Source organism: Electrona antarctica (genome assembly GCF_951216825.1).
Source record: "Electrona antarctica genome assembly, chromosome: 13".
NCBI classification, from domain to species: domain Eukaryota; kingdom Metazoa; phylum Chordata; class Actinopteri; order Myctophiformes; family Myctophidae; genus Electrona; species Electrona antarctica.
In genome coordinates, this window is record NC_136794.1 from 26702269 (window position 1) to 26725125 (window position 22857).

The 22857-nt window shown below is 42.7% G+C and overlaps 2 protein-coding genes across 3 annotated transcripts; one reads left to right on the forward strand and one right to left on the reverse strand.

Moving 5' to 3' along the window:
* Window positions 1-1022: 1022 nt before the first annotated feature.
* asnsd1 (asparagine synthetase domain containing 1) lies at window positions 1023-5649 on the forward strand. The gene is made up of 4 exons (XM_079518858.1): window positions 1023-1098; window positions 1182-2675; window positions 4226-4407; window positions 4672-5649. The coding sequence occupies exons 2-4, from the start codon at window positions 1251-1253 to the stop codon at window positions 4928-4930; spliced, it is 1866 nt and encodes a 621-aa protein (XP_079374984.1). The 5' UTR covers window positions 1023-1098; window positions 1182-1250; the 3' UTR covers window positions 4931-5649.
* On the reverse strand, window positions 5650-22491 carry rrp1 (ribosomal RNA processing 1). 2 transcript variants are annotated; one of them, XM_079518857.1, is made up of 16 exons: window positions 22261-22491; window positions 21480-21562; window positions 20758-20815; window positions 19682-19767; window positions 19165-19226; window positions 18891-19020; window positions 16614-16678; window positions 15372-15583; window positions 14370-14491; window positions 13383-13480; window positions 12696-12715; window positions 12462-12602; window positions 9330-12016; window positions 8789-8950; window positions 6420-6486; window positions 5650-6174 (listed from the first exon to the last, which is right to left on the reverse strand). In XM_079518857.1, the coding sequence occupies exons 1-16, from the start codon at window positions 22385-22387 to the stop codon at window positions 5963-5965; spliced, it is 4332 nt and encodes a 1443-aa protein (XP_079374983.1). In that variant the 5' UTR covers window positions 22388-22491; the 3' UTR covers window positions 5650-5962. The 2 variants fall into 2 exon arrangements, with proteins under 2 accessions (XP_079374983.1, XP_079374982.1); XM_079518856.1 differs by having other exon boundaries at window positions 9330-12022.
* Between the last annotated feature and the right edge of the window lie 366 nt (window positions 22492-22857).

Below are 22857 nucleotides of genomic sequence, written 5' to 3' on the forward strand. Positions count from 1 at the left end.
CCTAGAGCCACTGTCCTACAAAAAGTATACCGTATACGTCTCTAGCTCACACGTGAGCTTGTAGATTTGTCATTTTCCCAATTTCCAGTATGACAAAATTAAGGGTTATTAACCAAAATGTATTTGTGTCCATGCAGATCAATGAGCAGAAAATTCTAGTCGATGAGCTCTCCAATCTGAAGAAGAACAGGGTGTGTATGTTGTTTAGATATAAAGTAATTATACACAAAGAATGTATTTATTTTCAGATCAAAAGGTTCTGGAAACCTGCAGACTGGAGGCACTACTTTTACCATTGGTGTGTTAATACTTGCTAGTGTTGTCAACCTGGATTCTAACACGATAGATTCTAAGTAACATAACATTTAAACAATACTCTATTTGTGTAATTAAAAGGTTAACCAGCCTAAATGGGAAGAATGAGAAGAAATGCAATGTAAACAAAGTGAATGCCCAGGCGGTGGCGTAACCGTCTGGGCACCCGACTGGTAATCCAGTCGCAGTGTGCCGCGGGTTCGACTCCCGAGCCCGACACGGCCTTTACTGCATGTCTTCCCCAAGGGGGCAGGCAGACTTTCCAACGTTGAAGCTCTGGGTCCTAGTGGTAGGAGGAGGGACTACAGGCGGACCCGTGGATTCATGACCGGGAAACCCCGTGCAGCTGGGCTTTTAACGTTGAGCGCTCGGTTGCCCTACGTCACCCGGACCTCAAAGTTGAGGTCCGGGGAGGGACTTCCGGCAGTCTTCCGGGTGCTTCAAAACGCCACTGAGCAACTTCCACTGACATGAATAGCTGGGGGGGCGGAGCTTCGCGCCAGTTCAGTCTCTATTATATATATACTCTATGGTCTTCCCCCATCTCTCTCCTGTTTCCTGTCAGCCTACTGTCTGTCCCTTCAAAAACCAATAAAAGGCGTAAGCCGCAAAAAAAATATCTTTAAAAAAAACAAAAAAAAACAAACAAAGTGAATGAGGGGTTTAAGTTGATTACTAAATGCATTTTCTGGTGTCTTCCTTCCTAGAAAGTCTACACCCAGCAGCGTAACAGTAACATATTCTTTCTGGCAGACAGAGGTCAAACACTTAGTTCAAGCAAAAGTAAGTTTGAAAGATCCTTCTGACTGACTTATATATTTTTAAATGGACTATCATCACTAATGCATGAAATCCTCTGTCCTCAGAGGAACTGGACAACATGAAAAAGGAATTCCAGGATGTGTAAAGTCATCTGAGAGTGCTTCACGGCAGCCATGTGTGGGATATTTTGTTTGCTGAGGCTGGCGCCTGATCAGCGTCTGCCAGACAAGACGATTTATGAACACTTGAGAAGAAGAGGGCCCGACTGCAGTCAAGATGTCAATAAATCCAGCACAAACTCCTTTTATCAATGCCAGCTCTCTGCCCATGTACTTCATATGAGGGGCCACCTCACCCCTCAGCCAGTCCAAGACGGTACAGGAGACGTACTGTTGTGGAATGGGGAGGTTTTTGGAGGCTTGCCAGTGAGACCAGAAGAGAATGACACAGAGGTGCTCCATCAGCAACTATTATCCTGCAACAGTCAATCAGACATTCTGTCCCTCCTGTCCACTATACAGGGACCGTGGGCATTCATCTACTACCAACAGGATGGAGAGTACCTCTGGTTTGGCAGAGATTTCTTTGGCAGGCGTAGTCTGCTTTGGCGGTTTGATGTTGAGGAGAATGCCCTGACACTGACATCTGTAGCAGCACACACCTCTGGTTCCAGTGAATCCATATGGCAGGAGGTCCCAGCTGCTGGTGTTTACAGGATTGATCTCAAGGCGATTGCAGACAATCACACCCTGACCTTTGAGGTCTATCCTTGGGCTTGTGCAGGAAGAGAAGTCCCTTCTGCTTGTCATGAAATTAAGTTGGAGGGTCTCCCTAGCAGCTGCACTGCGGTGATGAACCAAATGGGCCTCGTCCTCCCCTCCCCAGTCTGTCCACTTAACACATCAGTCCCCAAGTCATTAGATGAGATCCAAGTTCCTCTACCTTCACATCCATCTGTGGAGGAACTGGAAGCACTGCTAACAAGCAGAGAGAACAGCAAGGAGGTGAACAGCCTTATTCGTTTGCTAAGTGAGGCAGTAAGGCGTCGTGTCCATTGTCTCCCCTTTAGGGTGACTGGTAATTCAGCTCCTGCTAACACGCAAGCCACAATTGCTATATTATTCTCAGGGGGGATAGACTCGATGGTTCTGGCTGCTTTGGCTGACCGTCACGTACCAGCTGACCAACCAATAGACCTCCTCAATATAGCATTTAAACTGCGGGAGCCAAAGGTTCAGAAAGAGTCTACAAAGAAACCGAAAAAGCAAAAGAAGAAGCCCACAAACAATGCAACTGACTCAGCTGGTGCTCGGGTCTCTAGTTGCCCCTTTGATGTTCCAGACAGGATTACCGGAAGAGACGGTCTCGACGAACTTAAGGGCCTAAATCCAGAGAGACGATGGAATTTTGTAGAAATCAATATCTCTCAGGAGGAGCTTCAGAAAATGCGCCAGGAGCGCATCTGTCACCTGGTGTACCCATTGGGCACGGTGCTTGATGACAGCATTGGCTGTGCTGTGTGGTTTGCAGCCAGAGGGGCCGGTGTCATCACAGAGAACGACTACCAGACCCAGATGCCCTTCACTTCATCAGCAAAGGTGAGGTACGCTAGTCAAATGTGTCACTTAAGTTACAGAGAGCTAATTGCAGAGGCACAGGCTTTGATCTTTAATTGATTGACTGAAAATTGTATTAACTAGACTAGACTGCGACGAAGTGAACCTGAGCCACGTGAGACACCACCAAGCGAGCGAGTTGTTGTGTCGAACGTTGCGAAGTTCGCTTAGCTGACTGAGGGAAGTTCCGATAGGCAGAGAATAGTAAATAATGTTCTGGCGAGAGCGTTTCCCCCGACTGCCACTCAAAGTGGCTACTGGCCAATCACAGCGTGTCCGCTATGGCCAATTACAACCATCCTTACACAACCTGTGTAGGTTTTCGAAGGACGCGAGACAAACACTTGTGCTATTAAAATAGTCCGAATGCCTAGAATAAGCTTGGTAGTGGAGGAAGGAGAGTTGGTACAAGTGTATGCATGGAACCAAAGTTTTCCAGCTGGCATCTCCTATCTTTTGAATTATGAATGTGACCTCCAGAAGACTCCAATGTGATTTCTTCAACTATCAAATCATTTGCTTTTTTGAAGAAACAGCAGACAGGGCATTGCCTTTATTTATTAAAACTGCCAACATCTAACATGTTTCGACCTCAGAAGGTACCGGTGAAATGAAATATAAAGACAGACAAACTCATTCTATAGTACTGGAAGATGTGAGAATAGCTATGCAATTAACAAGGGTACATCTGTTGATAGAACGGTAATTACACAGGCAATCAATCAACCACTCTGAAGCTGTGTGTTACAGACAAGAACTAAGGCATAAGATACTATAATCTAAACATCAAAAGTTAGTGTTGTTAGTGCAGATAGCATATTTATGTTCCGGTCACGAAGGCGACGCTTGGTCCTGCCTACATAAAAATATGGGTAGTGTTGCACCTAATAAAATCATTAATTCTATATATTTTCTGGGGTTTGAAGTCAACAAAAGTCTTGGTCTGAGAGACATTAGCACAATGAGGACAATGCCAATAGGTTGCCAAGACTACTTTTATAGGAGAATGCATGAGCTTTTCTTTTTTTTCTGCCTTTATTGATAGTTGAGCGACCCCTGTTTTTATATTAGTAGTTTTTTTTTTTATCTTTAGATGATAGTATCTGTATCACTATCTTATGCCTTATAGTTCTCTTCTGGGTTGTCATACATCCATGTAGCTTCAGAGTGGTTGTTTGATTGACTGTGCATGCCTGTGTAATTACCATTCTAACAACTGATGGGTACCCACGTGCACTTGGACACTTGTTAATTGCCTACTTGCATAGCTATTCTCACGTGTTCCAGTACTATGAGTTTGTCTGTATATTTCATTTCGCCCTGATGAAGACCTTCCGAGGTCGTAACATGTTGGCAGTTGTCTTTAAATAAAGGCTGTTCAACTTCTGAGTGCCCGGATCGTCTGTTTTCACATGTTGGGTCCATGAGGACCATTAACACTTTTAGTTTTTACTATAGTTACCTCTATATATCTCCTGTGAGCAGCTGGTTGTTTTTTCTAATTTTCTTTTGTTGTGATTTTATGACTACAGGTCATTTTAACAGGCATTGGGGCAGATGAGCAGCTAGCAGGTTACTCCAGGCACAGAGTCCGATTTAAGACATCTGGTTACGAGGGACTCGTGCTAGAGCTGGCCATGGAGCTAGGCAGAATCTCTTCAAGGAATCTGGGCAGAGATGACAGGGTCATAGGAGACCATGGAAAAGAAGCAAGGTGATTGCTTTACTTTATAGGCTGATATTCTTGACTAGAGTACATTTCAAGTACAGCTGCTTATTAAACAAAGCCCAGTAGAGCCAACACGGCTATAATTTAATTTATTGTCATGTGATTTGAGTTTTACAGTGTATTTCTTGTATAAATGATCGTTTCAAACTAATCTGCAGGCTAATCTTACTTTCAGCTCCTTTAATCAGCCCATTGCCAGGTTCAAGGGATTCAAGTTCAAGTAATTTGATATTCTTGTCTACCGTCTAGGTTCCCCTACCTGGATGAGGAACTGGTAAGCTACCTGAACTCCCTGCCTGTGTGGGAGAAGGCTGACTTGTCCCTGCCACGGGGCGTTGGAGAGAAACTTCTCCTGAGACAAGCGGCCAAGGAGCTGGGGCTTGGTCATTCAGCTGTACTGCCCAAGCGGGCCATGCAGTTTGGCTCCCGCATTGCAAAGATGGAGAACAGCCATGAGAAGGCCTCTGACAAGTGTAACAGACTCTACAAGATGGATTCAATGGTTTGAACATACCGTTCCATTGTAAAACCATACTTAACCCATTAAGACCTGAGGCCGATTCCTCAAATGCCTTCTAAAACCGCAGTTCTCACTTTCAAGATATATAGCTGCTGCTATCACCACCCACTAAAATTACCCAGATGCTTTCCTGGTTTTAGTGGGTTAAACAGATTTGGCATATTTACTGTTTTTTCACATAATTGAAGATATCCTAAACTGTAATAAATTAACAGCGTTCTGTATTAGGCTGGAACAAAGTAATTCCCAGTAATTTTATAATGGGACCACTTTGGCCATTTTCATATTTAGTTTGTCCCCATAATGCTCATAAGATGTCTACTCTACTGGTAGGCTGTGACCAGTTCAGAATCCTCCTACCAGTGACATGAGTAGTTTGGGAAAGCTAGCGAAATGTGTTTGAACACAGCTAGTGATAAGAATTGTTTATGCAGCTTTGCCACCTTTAACTATAGGCCCATTTGGTAATTTCAAACAAGATTTCTATCTTAATGTATGTTGACAATGGCCCATATTTCATTATGCCAACTTTCAAGGAAGCAAAAGGCTAGTTTCTATTTTTGTGGAATCCATCAATGTCACTGGTAGGCAGGTTTCGTAACTGTCCCCAGCCCACCAGTGACAGAAACTGTGCAGTCTAATGAAGATAAAGCTTTAATTTCAAAGATCTGAACCACATGTGTAAATAAAATAATGATTCAATGGAATGAGTTTGAGTCTTATTTATTAACATGGAAACCAGATACACAAAAAAAAAAACTTCTTATCTCTGTAAATAAGGTATATACCTGACACTGTACATTTATTGTTCAAAATAAAAAGTTTGAGAACAGAATGGGCTGCCCAAGCATGATTATTATAAATATACTCTAAATTTGTCCTGACTCAAGTAGATGGTATTGGTATAAAACTATAACATCAGTGTGGAATCTGTGGGTGGTCACAGAATTATCGTTATAGTTGACATGCTGTGGACGGCCCTTAAGATCATTCAACGTTCATAGTCCACCGAAGTTTAGATTAGAAGAAATCAGCTGCTGTGGGGCGTCCTTTAGGAGTCTTCTTGGGGGTTAGGAGGGATTTCTTGGCCTTAGGGGTCTTTTTTACTTTAACGGTGGGTGATGTAACTGGACTCTTCAAGACTCCGCACTTGGGCTTCTGCTCAGGGTCAAAGGGCACTCTTGACAACCCTTGAGGGCTCAGTAGCAGGCTGCGATCAGTCTTCCTAAATTCTACATCATGACAAAGAAACCCATGGAAGTCAGGAAGACATCGGTACCACATTCACTAAACCAAAGTTTATTTCAAGTAGATTCTGTTGTATCAGATAGGAAAAACAGTGAAGACACAGGAGAGGTTGCAATGGTACAATTAAATTAATTGCCTTAACAAAAATAAAGTTGTCATTGTGAAACCCAAATTTGGGCTGTGAAATTTTTAAAGAGGGCCCAGAGAGTGACAAGCAAAATGTACTAACCAGCTGTTTTATTGTTCTTGAGGCCGAAGGTCACCTTCTTTGAATCCGAATTGGGAGTCAGATGTTTCTGTGAAGCAAAACATTTAAAAATAAATGCATACACCAATTCTAATATCGATATGCTTGATATATACAATTCTACAAAGGCAAACAAATTTCAGTTGTAATCCCAGGCATGCAATTGATATCTTACTATATTATATTATTTATACGTTAATTTGGATGGGACAGTACAAGTAGTGCATATTAATGAACACCACACAAAATGCTGTGTAAATACACCGGATTTAGCAAGAATGCTAATCTGTAGTCTCCATACAGAAAACAAGCAACATTATGAAAAAGAGCACAAACAGGATAGAGGAAAAAGGCATAGTTTTGACCTAAAATACAAGTCACTCAAGAAAACTAGGAAAACCTCAGTTTGATTGTCCATGATCCATCCTTAAAAGATATAAAGGATGGACACTCTTATGTCAGTGGTAGTGTTCCAAATTGAACTTCCTTGTACTTAAAGGGCCATTCCACTCATTTTCAACATTTCAACAAAAAAAATCATTAACATGGTGAAACACATCTTGATGACATCATCAAGATGTGTTTCACCATGTTAATGATTTTTTTTATAATTACAGTTCTTTTTTATTATTTCCACACAACAGCTCTATGGTATATTAATGACATAGTAAAATGTTGAAAATGGGTGGTTTTCCCCTTTAAAGGAATTCTGTGCAAAGGCTGTGTCACAATCCCCTCTGGTGACGACCCTGATGCCCGTGCCAGCAGAGGGTATATCCAGCTTATTTTATCCCACGATTTTGTAACCCATTTTTCACCCCTGTGTCAATTATCTAATGTGATCCTGGGCTCTACACACCCTCCGCCAACCTGGAGAGAGCAACAGACTTGAACTCATGCTTTCTTCATGCATGAGTGTCCAAGTTGCTCCTTTACACCTGACAGGGGGGAGTTTCCCTGGTTGGACGTAGCACGTGGAAGGAACACGTTATTCCAACCAGTTCCTTTCCCCTCCATCAGGCGCCCCGGCTGGCCAGGGGGAGGCAGTCTTTTAGTGTATGTTCACAAACTTTGTCCTACACAAACATTAAAGTCATAGGGCTCCATCTTGCGCCACCCTTATCCCTAAACGTATTACTATTTTGAAAAACATTTTAAAATAGTTAAACTAGCCGATCTACATCGAGACATTGTGAGCTTGTAGATCGGCTATTTGAACTATTTTAAAAATAGTAAAAAATGGCTAATTCGTTTAGGGATAAGGGTTAAGGGGTGGCGCAATTTTACATCATGATGGTGTATGATAAGAGATCCCTCACTTCACATGGGTGTGATTTTTCTTTAGGATTCTGCAGTGATTGCGAACGAAGTGAGCACTAACTATAGAGCGTCACAGTCCCGCCCCCTACCATGGCCCAGGAAATGAATCCCAATGCATTTTTCCCAGACATTTCAAAAAGTATTTATTTAAAGACGGTTACACCTTGGACAAAGCCAACTCGAGTCGTGACAACTCATGACAACAAACAATATTTTGGACCAAACAAATAATTACAAAGAAGAAAAACAAAAAAGTTGTTGTTAACCTGCCGTTTTTTTCTTCTTTCTAATTATTTGTTCGGCCCAAAAAAATTGTGTTTGTTGTCATGATTTGTCACGACTCGAGTTGGCGTAAACGTCTTTAAATAAATACTTTCTGAAATGTCTGAGGAAAATGAACGGAGAATCATTTCCTGGGCCATGGTAGGGGGCGGGACTGCGACGCTCTATAGAAGCTGGCCAAAACTGTCTGTCTGTGTGTCTGTCTGTCTGTCACGCTGTAACACCACCCGCCCGCCACCAGAGGGCAACTGAAATTGGAACGATACAGAGAAGAAATTGGAACGATACAGAGGTCTCATACAGAGAAGAAATTGGAACGATACAGAGGTCTCTGTGTGTGTGTGTGTCAGACTGCCACAACAGCTTTGTTCGCTTCCCGCGTTTACGCGTCTTACTTGTGATACCTACTGTATGCGTTTTTTGTAATCAAATACATTAGTGGTTCTGTTATAACTGCTCTACGGGCTTGATTGTCGTCACACCTGCTCAAAACCAATTTGTGAAACAGTACTCTGTGTGAAAGAAGATCATACAGTGCAAGTACGTCCTGGCAGCTCCAACTGTTAGAAAAGGCCTACTGTTACTGTTACCAATTCAAGTCGTCGCCCCCCTCTGGAACACTGGCCAGCATAGATGTCCGGACTCATCTTGAAAGCATGTATGCATAAACATCCATCACTCAATAATATCGATTATGACCAACATCCACTCGTTGGCAAAATACTTTACTTGCCATTTGTGTCTCATACCATTTTACTAGGATGCGGTGTGCTGGGCCGTCCCTTAACCTTGGTCTTACAAAAGAGCGGTGTTGGGATCAAGGTGTTGCTATGGAAACTGATCTGGAAATCGGAATCCGCCGTGGCTTTTTTCTTCTTCAGGAGCCTTTTAATGCTGGGTGGAGTACGCAACTGAAAACGCAAACACAAACCACGTGTGGTTTACACTACAGTAGGCTCATCTCAAACAGTGGGCCATGCCAAGCAAATAGTGATCTTAAATACATAATAACCTATGTCTATGAACAGGGCTGGGCAACATGGACAAAATATACTTTCACAATGTTGTAAAGATATTGTGGGGATGACTACTGTACTGGTGCTTTTACAATACATTTTCAGATTTTTAAATCAGTAATGCCAGTATAATAACTAAGGCAAATAATAGAGCAGCTCAGTCGGGTAAGATCTTGCATAATCACCATATTATACAGCACACGTGTTGGTTCAGTTATTTCTATTATTAAATTGATGACTGTGACTGGATCCCCTTTAGCAACAAAACACTTACTTTCTTCAGCTTGGGCTTCTTGGCGACAGCCGGTTCTTCAGCTAAGCCGCTGGTCATGGCATCTTGCTCTGCCTGCATGTCATTGGACTCAAACTCAATCACCACTGGGATCTTCCTTTTCTTTTTCTTCTGGTCTTTTGTCACAGAGGCAGAGAGCACTTCAACAGCTGGCAGCTCATCTACGTCGCCTTGATTTTCGATCTCACTGACAGCCGCTGCCTTCTGTTTCTTTTTCTTCTTCTGGACTGGTGCTTCTTTTACATCCACTTCCTGTGCTGTTTCTCCAACTGTTGCCGCCTCCTCCTCCTCCTCCTCCAATGGCTCTTCAGTCTTTGCTGCCTTTTGTTTCTTCTTCTTTTTCACTGGCGTCATGGTGCCGGTGACTGTGGGGGGCACTTCGGCAGGTGGAGTTTCAACCGTCACATCCTCTTGTGTCGGTTCCTCCTCCTGTGTCATCTTCACGTCAGGCTTGCTTTTTTTTTTCTTGGTCTTCTTTAGCGGCAATGTTGAGGTATCTTCTGTTGGTGCTTCAGAGGCAACTGGTGCGATCTCAGCTTCCGTTAGTCCTCCCTCACCTTCAATCTGAACTTCACTCTCAGCCTCCTGAGCCTCCCTGAGGCTCTTCTTATTTTTCTTCTTCTTAGGTGTTGTAGTATCTTCCACTGAGGTGATGGTAGCATCTTCTTTCGACGCCTCACAAATAATTGGTATCATCTCAGCTGGGCTCTTTCTATTTTTCTTCTTCTTAGCCGGTGATGTATCTTCCACTGAGGTGATGGCGGTAACTTCTGTTAGTGCCTCACAAATAACTGGTATAATCTCAGCCGCTGTGTTTCCTCCCTCAACTTGTACTTGGTTCTCAGACTCCTCCTCGACCTTGAGGCTCTTCTTATTTTTCTTCTTCTTAGCTGGAGTAGTTGTATCTGTTGGTGAAGTGGTCACATCTGTTGATGCATCAGAAACAGGTGCCAGTTCCAATTCCTCTTTCAACGTTACTTCTTGCTCACCCTTCTTTTTCCTTTTCATCTTTAATGGCGTTGTGGTGTCTTCTGTTAAGGCTTCACAAATAATTGGTATAATCTCGGCTGCTGTGTTTCCTCCCTCAACTTGTACTTGGTTCTCGGACTCCTTCTCGACCTTGAGGCTCTTCTTATTTTTCTTCTTCTTGGCTGGAGTTGTCGTCTCCGTTAGTAAGGTGGTCATGGTATCGTCGGTTGATGCGTCAGAAATAACAGGTGCCGGTCCTGATGTTTCTTCTTCCTGTGTCATCTTTATTTCTCGCTTGCCCTTGGTCTTTAATGGTGGTGTTGTGGCATCTTCTGTTGAACTGTCACAATTACCTGAGGTGATAGCAGCATCGGCACATTCACTTCCCTTCACTTCCACCTGCACCTCAACCTCAACCTCCTCTACCTTCTTTTCAACCTTGAGGCTCTTCTTGCGGTTCCTCTTCTTACCTGGGGTCGTAGTATCTGCCACTGAGGTGATGGTGGTCTCGTCTGGGGTTGTAGTATCTGCCACTGAGGTGATGGTGGTCTCGCCAGTTGCTGCATCACAACTAACTAACGTGATCTCTGCTCCTGTACTTTCTCCCTCCACCTGTACTTCACCTACAGCCTCTTCCACGTTCTTCTCAGCTTTCTTTTTTTTCTTGGCTGGGGTGCTAGTATGAGTCTCTGGGGTGAGCTCTGGCTGCTTGGCATCCAGGGTAAGAGTAGATGTATCCTCCGCCAACTCACTGGGCTTGGGGTCCACAGAGCACACAATTGACTTCTTTCTCTTGCTCTTTTTCTTGGACAGTGTTTCAGATTGGTCGTGAGCCTTTAACTTGTCCTCAGTTGCCTGCAGCTCTGGTTGGCTGGGTTCCTCCGTTGCTGTAACTGACGTTTTTTCTTCCAATGGCAGGAGAGCTTCTGATTCGCCCTCCAGCACTGTGGGTGTAGATGCTTCTTCATGATCCTCCAACTGGTCTTTGATTGCCAGTGGCTCTGGCTGATTGGGTTCCTCTATCACCATAACTGAAGATTCGTTCTTTGACTTTACTTCCAAGGGCAGGAGAATTTCGGATTCACCCTCCGTTTCCGTAGGTGTAGCCTCATCTGTGATTTTCACAGACGAGGGCTTCTCCACCAGGACTATGGAGGTTTCCATCACTGCTTCTTTCTCTCCGTCTGCGGCAGAATCCGCTGGAGGCGACAGCGCAGTCGGTGCCTCCGTCTCTGTGTTGATTGCTTTAGTCTCTGCAGCCTCCTCTCCGCCTATACTTTTGGTCTTCTTTGCTTTCTTCTTTTTTTGTGTGGGCTCCTCCGTCACCATAATGGAAGATTCGTTCTTTGACTTTACTTCCAAGGGCAGGAGAATTTCGGATTCACCCTCCGTTTCCGTAGGTGTAGCCTCATCTGTGATTGTCACAGACGAGGGCTTCTCCACCAGGACTATGGAGGTTTCCATCAGTGCTTCCTTCTCTCCGTCTGCGGCAGAATCTACTGGAGGCGACAGCGCAGCCGGTGCTTCCGTCTCTGTTTTGATTGCTTTAGTCTCTGCTGCCTCCTCTCCGCCTATACTTTTGGTCTTCTTTGCTCTCCTCTTCTTCCTTTTCTTTTTAGTGACAGTCTTATCTGCTGCTGGTTCACTGTCATCCTTCGTAGAGTCTTGGTTTGGTTCATCGGCTTCTGCTGCTTTCTTTTCTTTCCCTAGTGTAGAAAATACCCATTACACTTAACTTTCCAGACTTAATTTCTAATTCAGAGATACTTTGGCATGCATTCTGATGTACACTGTTTTTAGCAAAACATATATTGTTTGATGAATACTTTTTTTAAATTAATTAATTATTTTTTTATCACAGTGGAGAGAGATACGAGATCGAGAGTAGGGGACTGACATGCAAAGCAATTGTCCGGCTGGCCGGGAAAAGCCCATGTGGTACGTGCCATAATCTCTATTGGCAATGGGTCACCCCGGTTAGACGAATACTTGTTTATTTGAATACAAAATTGCACCCCTATTCTGTAGGAAATATGTCATTAACAATAACAAATTGATGTAACAGTGTTAAACATGAACACAACTGAACATTACATTAATCTCATAAAAAGGTGAATGAGAAGTGTACTCGGTCATCTCGGGTACCTTTTGCTTTCTTGGCTCTGGTGTCGTCTACATACTCTCCTTTTCTCTTTTTCACCCTCTTCACGCTCCTCCTGCTGCCAAACAGGTCATCATCCTCGTCTGTAGACACTTCATCTGGGTACTCATCCTGCGGGAAGACACCTTGGAGAGAGACACACACATGTTAACATATTGACAGAGAAAGGACTGTGACAGACACAGCTGTGTGATTGAATCATGAAGAAGGGTTCATACCTTCGCTGAGGTCACGCAACCTGGGATGCAGAGTGAGGGAGACAGGAAGGAGAGAAGATAAATTAGCTAGGGTATTATCAAAGACTACACTTTAATAGTTAATATTGATCAGGGTTATTGAGCTGGTAAAAACTATATGTGACCCAGGCCATACAGCAAATAGGATGGTCGTCATCATCACGCAGCCACATTTTAAACGAGATCTCAAAACGGTGTATAATCAGATTTTCGTGTGATGAATCAAAACTGAGCTCAGCACAAATTCAGAATCATTAAAGTGATCCATTATTCACCAGTCATGCATAGATATAGATTTCACCCTCCACTGTTTCACAGTAGAGATCAGCTCATCATAATAATCCATTGTTTCACAGTAGAGATCAGCTCATCATAATAATCCATTGTTTCACAGTAGAGATCAGCTCATCATAATAATCCATTGTTTCACAGTAGAGATCAGCTCATCATAATAATCCGTTTTTCATGTGATTGTAAAGTAACGTTGCAATATCAATTCTGTCACGTCAAATCCAAATTAAAAGGTTGATAGGATGCTAATTGCTTAATTGTATAACCTGAATGGAATCATCTGCATTAATTATGTTTCTGCACTCAGTTATTCAGGGTTTTCTTTTAATTTGTCACCTGTCTGTATGCGTGTTAAAAAGGCAAATGGTATCTACTCACGTTTTGATGATTTTGTAGAGTTTCTGTCTGTTGTAGCTGGGTGTCTTGCTTCGGCTGGCAAGCTGAAAAAGCTTGTCTGCCAATCCAGTATAGTCAAACTACAAAACATACAGCAGTATAGAGTAAGCATCCAATAACATCTTTCCATCATATTATAAATCAGGGGTCCTCAACCCGTGGGTCGCGACCCCTCGGGGGGGGGGGGGGGGGGTCGCCAAATTATTTTAGGGGGTCCCCAAATTAAAAAAGAAAAAGAAAAAAATAAATAAATATTATTTTCACGATTTTTCAAAAATAGCAGACCTACAAGCTCGTAGCGCGCCACTCGGTGGCGTGCTATGAGCTTGTAGATCTGCTATTTTTCAATAGCTAAATTATAACATAATGCTTAAAACACCAAAAGGGGTTCCCGCCCAAAATGGGTTAAGGTTATTGTAGCAGTCAATTTATATTGGGGGTCGGGAGGGGGCGGGGCGGGGGTCCCGAGACGTTGCCAAAGCATTTTCGGGGGTCCCCGGCCAAAAACGTTGAGAACCCCTGTTATAAATGAACATTCAACCCGAATTTAAGTTTACAACCAGGCAAGAAACCCATTAATACATTTGTTTTTTGAAGAAAAGCTGATTTCCTACTCAATAGGTTTTTGCTCAAATGGTACTTCTGCTTTTACTGATAAGAGACTAAATGGTACAGGGATGTAAATTCAGAGCTTTCATTATAAAAATCACACCCGTGTGAAGTGAGGGGCACTTTACCAACCCATATCATCTTAAATCATCACGATTTGCTCAGTGACAGACAAAACAAACATTAAACTTTGTTCATTGTTAATGGCATTTAATGTTTGCGTTAGTGACAAAACAAACATTAAACTGTCCATTGTCAATGGATGTCAAATGTTTGTCTAGACAAGACAAACATTAAACCTTTATATAGGACAAAAAAAAAACCCAGCAATGCCTCTCATCCTCAAGAGGCAATATTTACCTGAAGTACAGGTCCGATATCCTCCTCTTCATCAGGTATCTCTGTATCAGAATCCTCCTCCAAGTGAAGAAGCTCATCCTCATCATCAAGGTCATCCTCCTCATCCTCATTTGATTTAGTGCCTAAACCCCCCCAAAACAAATCATTTATTTTTTCAGGAATCATTTAGTATTTCAGGAATCATCCGAGTAAAGATGTAATTCCCAATAGGCTAAAAGCAAATCACAGGTAATGTTATAAAGCAGCTGAATTCTAAAGATCCTGACAACCAAGCCAACTTGCAAGAACCAACTGAAACTGATCAGATCACTTGGTCAAACATTGTGTGCTGAACACACCACAAAGACTGAGCTGGCGGTCAGCTAATGGCGCTGTTCTGCACCTACGTAAGAGGAAATAGATCTCCATAACAGGAGGTGTTAGTAGTCCATATCACAGTATATCTAGCAGTCTAGTTCAGAAGGCAATGAAGAGCCGTTTCTCAATACAAAATGCGAACTTGGGAAGAATGTTTTTCTCAGTTAACTTGTGGAGAACTGTCACAACAATTACTGTTAATATTGGCACACACATATACATATACATTTCGGGGGAGAATATGTGAATGAATAACTTTATAGGAACAAACTAAATTAAAACCGTTATCCAGCTGGGTGTTGTGGTTTCCGAATCTTTATTGTACTCCCGACTTTACGAAGGATTCATGCTCCAGTGACGTAATTAATATGCTTTGAAAGTGTTGAATGAGAAGTGTACTCGGTCACTATGGCCATACTGGTGAAAAACAATAAAGAAATGGACGATTGTCGGCCACAGATGTACGATGACAGATTGGTGTGTCAGTACAGGTTGTGATGAATGAGTGACTTGAGGTATTCAAAATGGCAACATAGCCTTCAGTATGGATGTTCACGTACAGTATGCACATACGTTTCAAATGAGACAATGAGTTTGTCCTAAAAAAAAGAAATTTAACACCAGACTTTAGATATAGGGACCTACCGTTGAGCTGCTTTCCTGCAGCTTTTTTGAGCGATTTTGTCTTTTCCAGCACTTCTTCCTCAATCTCCTCATCTTCTTCGGAAGCCTGTCCTGAGTCAGAGTCCTTGGCCCCGGCTGCTTTCATCTCTTTCAGTAGATCCTGAACAGCAAACGGAGCCTGGTCGATGATGGTGCTGAATATTTCCTTGCAAATGGCTGAAAGCAGGACACGACTGGCCAGAGAGGAGGGCGAACAAAGAGGGAAAGGGAAACCTGGTTAATACGGTAGGGGAATTCTGTTTTCAGCTTCACCCCAGCTGATGGATGGCTCAGGTGGTTATGACCGGGGGGGCATTTCTACCCATTCGGCTATGGCCGACCCAAAGAGAAGAGAGGAGATAATAAGTTGTCACACAGCTCTCTGTCATCACTGAAATAACTGAGAAAAACAGCTGGTACAATCTCAAAGACCTGGCCAGATCAAAGCATATTTTAAGTTTGCCGTCTGTGTCAGCAGTCATCGAATCAAAATAAATCATAAATCTTCTCTTTTCAGAGAGAGCGCTCAGTCAATTTCTTAATGTGAAGCTTTGTTTCGAACAAGGGTGGACGAACGCACCTGTCCAACTTTTAACATGAAATGCTACCTTGGTGATGGATCATGTGTGAACAACACAGGTAGATTGAGGCTCACAACCCTTTCTGAATGTGGACAGACATTAACCTACCGGTAAACGTTTACAGACATGTAGTGTTACACAATGACCATGCCAGACTGAAAATCACGTTTTGGTAGATTTTCTAAAATTAAAGCAGTCAAGCGGCCACTTATAAAGTCTGCAATGTAAGATGAATCTTAACTATTCATCTAATGTGCATGAAAGTGTACCAATACATGTTAAATGCACACAGTAGTGAAGCAGTTGTTGCTTTGGTTGTAATTTGAATCTATAAATTGATGTGTGCATGAAACCAATTTATTTTAAACTGCTATTGTCTAGTTCACTTAAGTTTCATGTGATGAAAACATTCCACTGACAAATTATGTTGTAAAACTGTAATCAACTAGACGAGGAGCACAGGAGCCAGGGCAGGTAGCTTATTGTGGGCCAGCAAGGTTTCACAGCAAACAGACGTTGATGATTTGATGCATTTTGTCCAGGGAGTGCGTGTGTGTGTGTGCAGTTTCACGCTGATCGGGCCAACGGTGCTGGAGATTAGCTGTACACAGACGGACACACACAGGATTTGTTGTAAACTTACTTCTTGGTTTTGGCTGCTGTTCTGCAGAATGGGTCGATGAAGGTCAGATTTTGATTTGCTGAGAGCTGTGGGGGGAAAAATAAAAAACAAATTTTTAGATAACCCACTCATTAACTTTAAAAAGACTGGCACGTACAGGTCTAGTTAACTTTAAAAAGACTGATCTTATCCAGTTTTGGTCACTCTTTTCAGTTATTTCTTGTCTTCTGCACGTGCTTACTTGCTTGGGAGTGGGTATTATATCACTTTTGAACAGTTGAAAGAAAGAAACAAAAAAGTCAGTGGAGTGAACGGAGGGTGGCTGGCCAGGGTGGGTGTGATGTGTATACATTTATGCACTCTCATTCAGGATCCTAGCAGCGCTGCTTTTGAAGCCCCTTCCTCTCCCGGTGAGTAGTGCGTTGATCATGGAAGTTCGATCGGTGAATATATTTCCAAGTCAAACGCTCTCCCTCCAAAACACCTCGGAACGGACGAGGGGAGACTAGTCAACAATAGAAGCGACATCAACACGTCCAAAATGTAAATTCACCGGACAGTCATCGGCTCATTGCGTCCATTCACACATTGAGCCGTTAAAAGCCGGGGGGCCCTCGTCCCTGTGTACATTTTATAGGCCTATCTGTGCTTAGAAACCAAACCAGCCGGTCAACACACGCCTATTTATTCAACAGACAGCCTCTGGACAGCTAGAGGCCTTGCAGCCCAATCACCAACCAGGCAGTCTGTGTATAATACTTTTGTATAGCCTAACAGAATGTCAAAAAGTAAAATAAATGTCAAATAATATGCATCTCACTTGACTGGTGAAATAGCACCACCTACTGCTTATTTCATGAACTTATGCTGCATCTCCCTCTCTACCAAGTCTTTCTTCACTCACTGTGACTATGGTCTAATCATGCGTGATTCTATTCTACGTCCGAGCATAGACATGGTAACGCCCCGCCTGCCTCCGATTGGCCTACCGACACTGCCCGTCTTAGACTGCATCTACCAGACCTCCAAGGTGGAGATTCTGGTGACACCGACACAAGGTTACTCCGTGGTCGGAAATAGTCCAACATTAAGTTGTATTATTAAGTACGGTATAATACGAGGGACAGAGAATGACAGCTTGGCATGCACGATAGATGACGCTCCAGAATGCAGCCTTGTAACTATGGTTTATGCATTCAGTCACTCATTCTCTGTCCCGTAAGGGTCCATTTGGTTTATTTGACACTCTTAGAAAGTTAGAAAGTAACGCTGCCAGTGTATGTCAGTCACGCATCTGTCATAGAGACTGACACGGGAGTGGATTTTCACTCCTGTCCCATCCCACTCCCGCAGAAAAAAATCCTGTCCTGTCCCAATCCTGGGCCAGAGTAAAAAACAAAATCCCATCCTGTCCCACTCCTGTAGAATGACTCCTGATCCCATCCCACTCCCACTCAAAATTACTCCCGCTCCCATCCCGCTCCTGTTTTTTTTTTTTTTAAAGTTATTCATTAGGAAAAGTTATTCTATCTGTCTGTCTATCTCTTCCTGCTTCTCAAGACAGATAGCCTACCAATAAAATAAAAATAAATAAAGTGGGCAATGGTGGATTTAACTTTGACTACCAAATACAGTATATTCATATCAATATTAAAACAAAACCAAGAACAGTTCTGACTGTTGACAAGTGCTTTGTCAATTGTTGAGATATATAATAATAAAAAAAACATAATATAGGCTAAACTAAAGCCTACGGATAGTTATAGAATACCCTACTGAGAAGGGCACACTTCTCTACATTTTTACACACAGTAATAAACGTAATAAAGATCTTCTCTTATGGGGGTCCGCGGGCTAATAAATGTTGATTTAGGGGTCCTTGACATGAAAATGTTTGGGAATCACTGGTGTATGGGACTCGTTTGGGAGAAAGAAGGGAGACGATGTATTGTAGAACAGGGTTTTCACAATTATTTTTTGTCATAAAAAAATATATATAAACATATTACATACCTGAATAAAATGTAATAAAAGCAGAATGATAACATTTTATAAAAGCAGAATGAGTGAAATACAATGTAAAAATTATGAGGCGACAGCACTACCGACTGTGCCACTGTGCCCCGCCCACCAAACGTTTTATGTGCATAAAATTATCTCCAGGATTAGGTTGGGGTCACAAGTAAATGGCAGCATTATTTTTGGGGTCGGGGGCTAAAAGGTTTGGTCTACCAAAAGTTTGAAATACCTCTAAACAAATATGCCTGTAACATATAAAAAGAAAAACACTGTTTGTACCTCGGCAGCCCCAACCCCAGCCAGTTCAGTCAAGTAGAGGTCCAGGGTGTGTAACTGGAGGCCAACAGGTGCTTCACTGTCGATACGAAGGACCTGAACTTGAAGCAGTTCCAGAAACTTGGAAACCACACTGAGGAACAGAGTAGACAGGCAACATACTCAAGTGACCACAGCTCTACAATGGATGAAAGCCATCATCTCGTCATTGGCAAAGTTGAGTATTATTTATGGTAGTTGAGATATTCTTTTTCCTTTCTAGCTACAAAACCATTACCTGGCTTCCCACTTCGTCTTCTTCAGCATCTCAAATGTCTGTCTGAATACAAAGCGGACCAGCTGCCAGAGACAGGGAAAAACACAGTGGTTTCAGTTCAAATGAAACATCTCAATTTCTTGACTATTACTGCATATTTGTTACAGGGTACAGGCTTTGTACTTTTATGCCCCATATGATACTGAAGGCTTCAAATATAATAACATGACCCAGTTTTCTCCTCAAGGTTTTATACTATTACAATTAACCCAATTCCCGGCAGCATTAATGAATCCCTCGAAACACATTTTTGGAACAAAATGCCTCAAATCATCCAATTGCCATCCAAGGCGCAAGAAGAAATGGCACACTTTTCACATTGGCCTATTATAGCACCACCAGGAGGCCACTACCTGACCTGCCCTGGTGGAGACCTGTGCCCCGAGGGGTACTTTATCTAGTTGGATTATGCACAAGTAGCTAAACAAGCCACGGTTCTTATTCACTTTAACCCTTACAAACAATAAGCTCTATTGACCTGGAAGAACTTGTCCATTCGCAGCCGGTCAATTCCATTCCACTCTCTTTTCACAGTCTGAAGGAAGGTTTCCAGATACAACAGCTCTGCAACAAACAACAATCCATGGAAAAACAAGTGACTATTGTATTAATTAATAACATTATAATTTCCATTGCTCCAATTTTTATGTACAATCTGTGAGAGAAACATTGCAGCAAGCATTCAGTCTAGATTTGACTATTGAAAGTCCCTTCTTGTTGGTCTCCCGGCAAGCTCCCTCAAACCCCTACAATTGAACCAGAATGCTGTGGTACCATCTCGAACCTCCTTACATTTTCACATCTTCCCCCTTTTGTGCTTCCTTCACGGACTTCCATTTGCTGTCTGCATCCAATTTTAAACACTGGTGATGACCTCCAAATCATTCATTTTATACCCGTTATTGTCACCTATTTTTGATAGATGCTACAGTATATAGATGCAAAATTCTAACATCTGTGGCCCGGGGGTGAGCACTTTATATTTGAAATCTGAACGTTTATGTACACGCCAGCTTTGTAAATGTAGTAAGGCGCTCAAAACAGGGGGAAGGTCCGTCATGACACCCGTGAAGAACGAGCGTCACCATGGCTAATATTTCCCTGTATTTTTAGTTTATTGAAATAATGTCATGCACACGTTTCCAGTGCATAGACTACTACAGGCCTTGTTGAATAGATTTAGAAGAGATTTTGAAGCTTTTGCTCCTGAAATGATCAATTATTTACATGGGAAAATCTGTCCTATAACATGTGAGTCAATAAATGTTTGTCCATTTGTCTAACCCTGGTCTGGCAGAGTAGAGTGGGTGGGGCTTACCGAAAGGTCTATTACTCTGAACTTGCACTTTATAAGTCGATGTGGATAGAAGCGTCTGATGAATGCTTGGGATCCGCACGTAATTCTGAATTTCAACATGCGGGAACCGCTCAAACATGCACTGCTCCGGTGCTTGCGGTTATGGTTAGGTTAGGGTTTGAGGTAGGTTGTCATTTGTCGGAAATAATCTAATTCAACTTTTCAAACATTTTCATAAGACAGTTTTAATAACTTACGGCCATCCACTGTTTGAAAGTTGTGCAGAAGGCAGGAGATGTGGTTTGACAGCTCCTCCTGAAGACCAAAGCAAGTGAGTGTGAAATTAATAAAAAGGAAAAACCTTCAAAGGGTCAAGAGAAGAGAAAGCATGCAGTTGGGGGAGACGAATCGTCCACAGAAGGGTGCCCTGGGCGGCGGCACAGCCATTGACCATATGCACACCGCAGCCAGTCGAACTCATCAACATTGCAGCTTCACAAAAAGCTTCAATTATCCTCTATATGCAAAGTGTTTGTTCTTCCAAATTGTGCAACTGTTATGAAGAGGCAGCGGTGGCCGAACGGATAGCGGAGCGGTCTTGATACCGGAAGGTCGCCAGTTCGAATCAGCTGTCCGACACGTTAAAATTACCACCGCTGAAGTGCCCTTGAACAAGGCATTGAACCACTACGATGAAATGTGTTCTATGAGCAGGGCCTGGCTGGAAACAAGTTCTTGAGCTTAGCCCAGATACCCTGGGTAAATATAGTAATCATTTCATTTCATCTATTACAAAACATTGCAAGATGGCCTCGTACATATGGTCAATTACTGAGGTGTAATCAGCACTGATGAGCTACACCTGGTCAACCAGGCACTGCTCCATGAATGCAGTACCCTGTTGACAAGGTCTAGCTAATCAGTGCTGATTACACCTCTGTAATGGCTGCGCCCAGGACCCCTCTAGATTCACCAGTACCTGCCGGAGTGGTTTGTCCTGCATCCACAGGCAGTAGAATAGACCCTTCCACAGCTTGAGCAGCTCTTCATCCGTGAATCCTTCTGCACACAGAACACAAACTTGCAATCAATACCTGCAAGAAGAGATACTACTCTGAGGGTAAAATGTGTTCTACGAGCAATTACATGCACTGTTTACTGTTATTTAATATTTGATGTGGTACCTTGACTTTACAACAGGGAAAACACTTCATATATTAAAAAACAATTAGTAGGACCTATAGCCAAACAAAATATAGTACAGGTGAGGTCGTTAAATGGGGAGTAGCATATTTAAGTGGTTATTATGCTGGTCATTCTGCATGTAACTGGATGCTCCCCCTTCAGTCACTCACATGTACACGTGAACTAATTTTGAATATTCACATCATGCATGAGACTGAGGTTGTCAACTCTTAAAAGGTACAGTACAAGGTCTGCTAATAATGCTAAGATGATTTAAAACCCAAGAAAGCCTTGGCTTGTTTCCATTGGGGTCCTTCATATTCAATTCAAATATTCAATAATTGACAATTATATCAAATTAAATCCAATGAGATGACTCATGAGGCATTAGTAGTAACTATTTTCTTTCACATGGCCAATTCTAAGTTGTTATTGTTAAGATGTAATAACTGAGTCTTGAGTGGTGGTGCCACCGTGCCAGCACCGTGGTGGCTGGTGGGTCACTCGAATCAAAGCTAACGGGGCTAGCTTTGAGGAAGCTAGCCGTACAACGTTGACACTAAACGCTAGCTTACCTTTGCCATTCTGCGACCTTACAGTGATGTATTTTCTCAGTTTCTTGATAGCCTTGCTCCGGATGACCTTCTCATTGGAGGCTAATCTTTGTGCGAACTGGATCTCTGGTCCTTGTACAAGCGCCATGCCTCCAACTCTTCACGTGGGAAGGAACACTTTTCTCTAACTAGAGTATAGTGAACTTCTATCCTCCTCGCTGCGCACGTTTTTCCCCAATAGTTTTTTTTCCCCACTCGCGGCGCAAAAAGATGACGACACGCACACGTATATCAACTGTCATACTTCACAGTACCACAGGATGGGAGTGTTTGACAGCTTCGGACTTGTGTGTGTGTGTGTGTGTGTGTGTGTGTGTGTGTGATAATCAACAACAAAAAGCATATTAGATCAACATTCATTTTCGATTCTAAAAATCTTGTTAGTTGGTAAAATAATGGTATGATTTGGACAAATTAATTAAAAAAATCAGACCCGTCTGAAGTGAGTGGTGCTGTACTGTACAAGCCTTCCTCCCTGGCCTGTGTGTCTGTGTCTGTGTGTTAGGCTGTGCAACAGTGGCACTTGGTGGTGAACAGACGCTATAACGCTATTTTCCT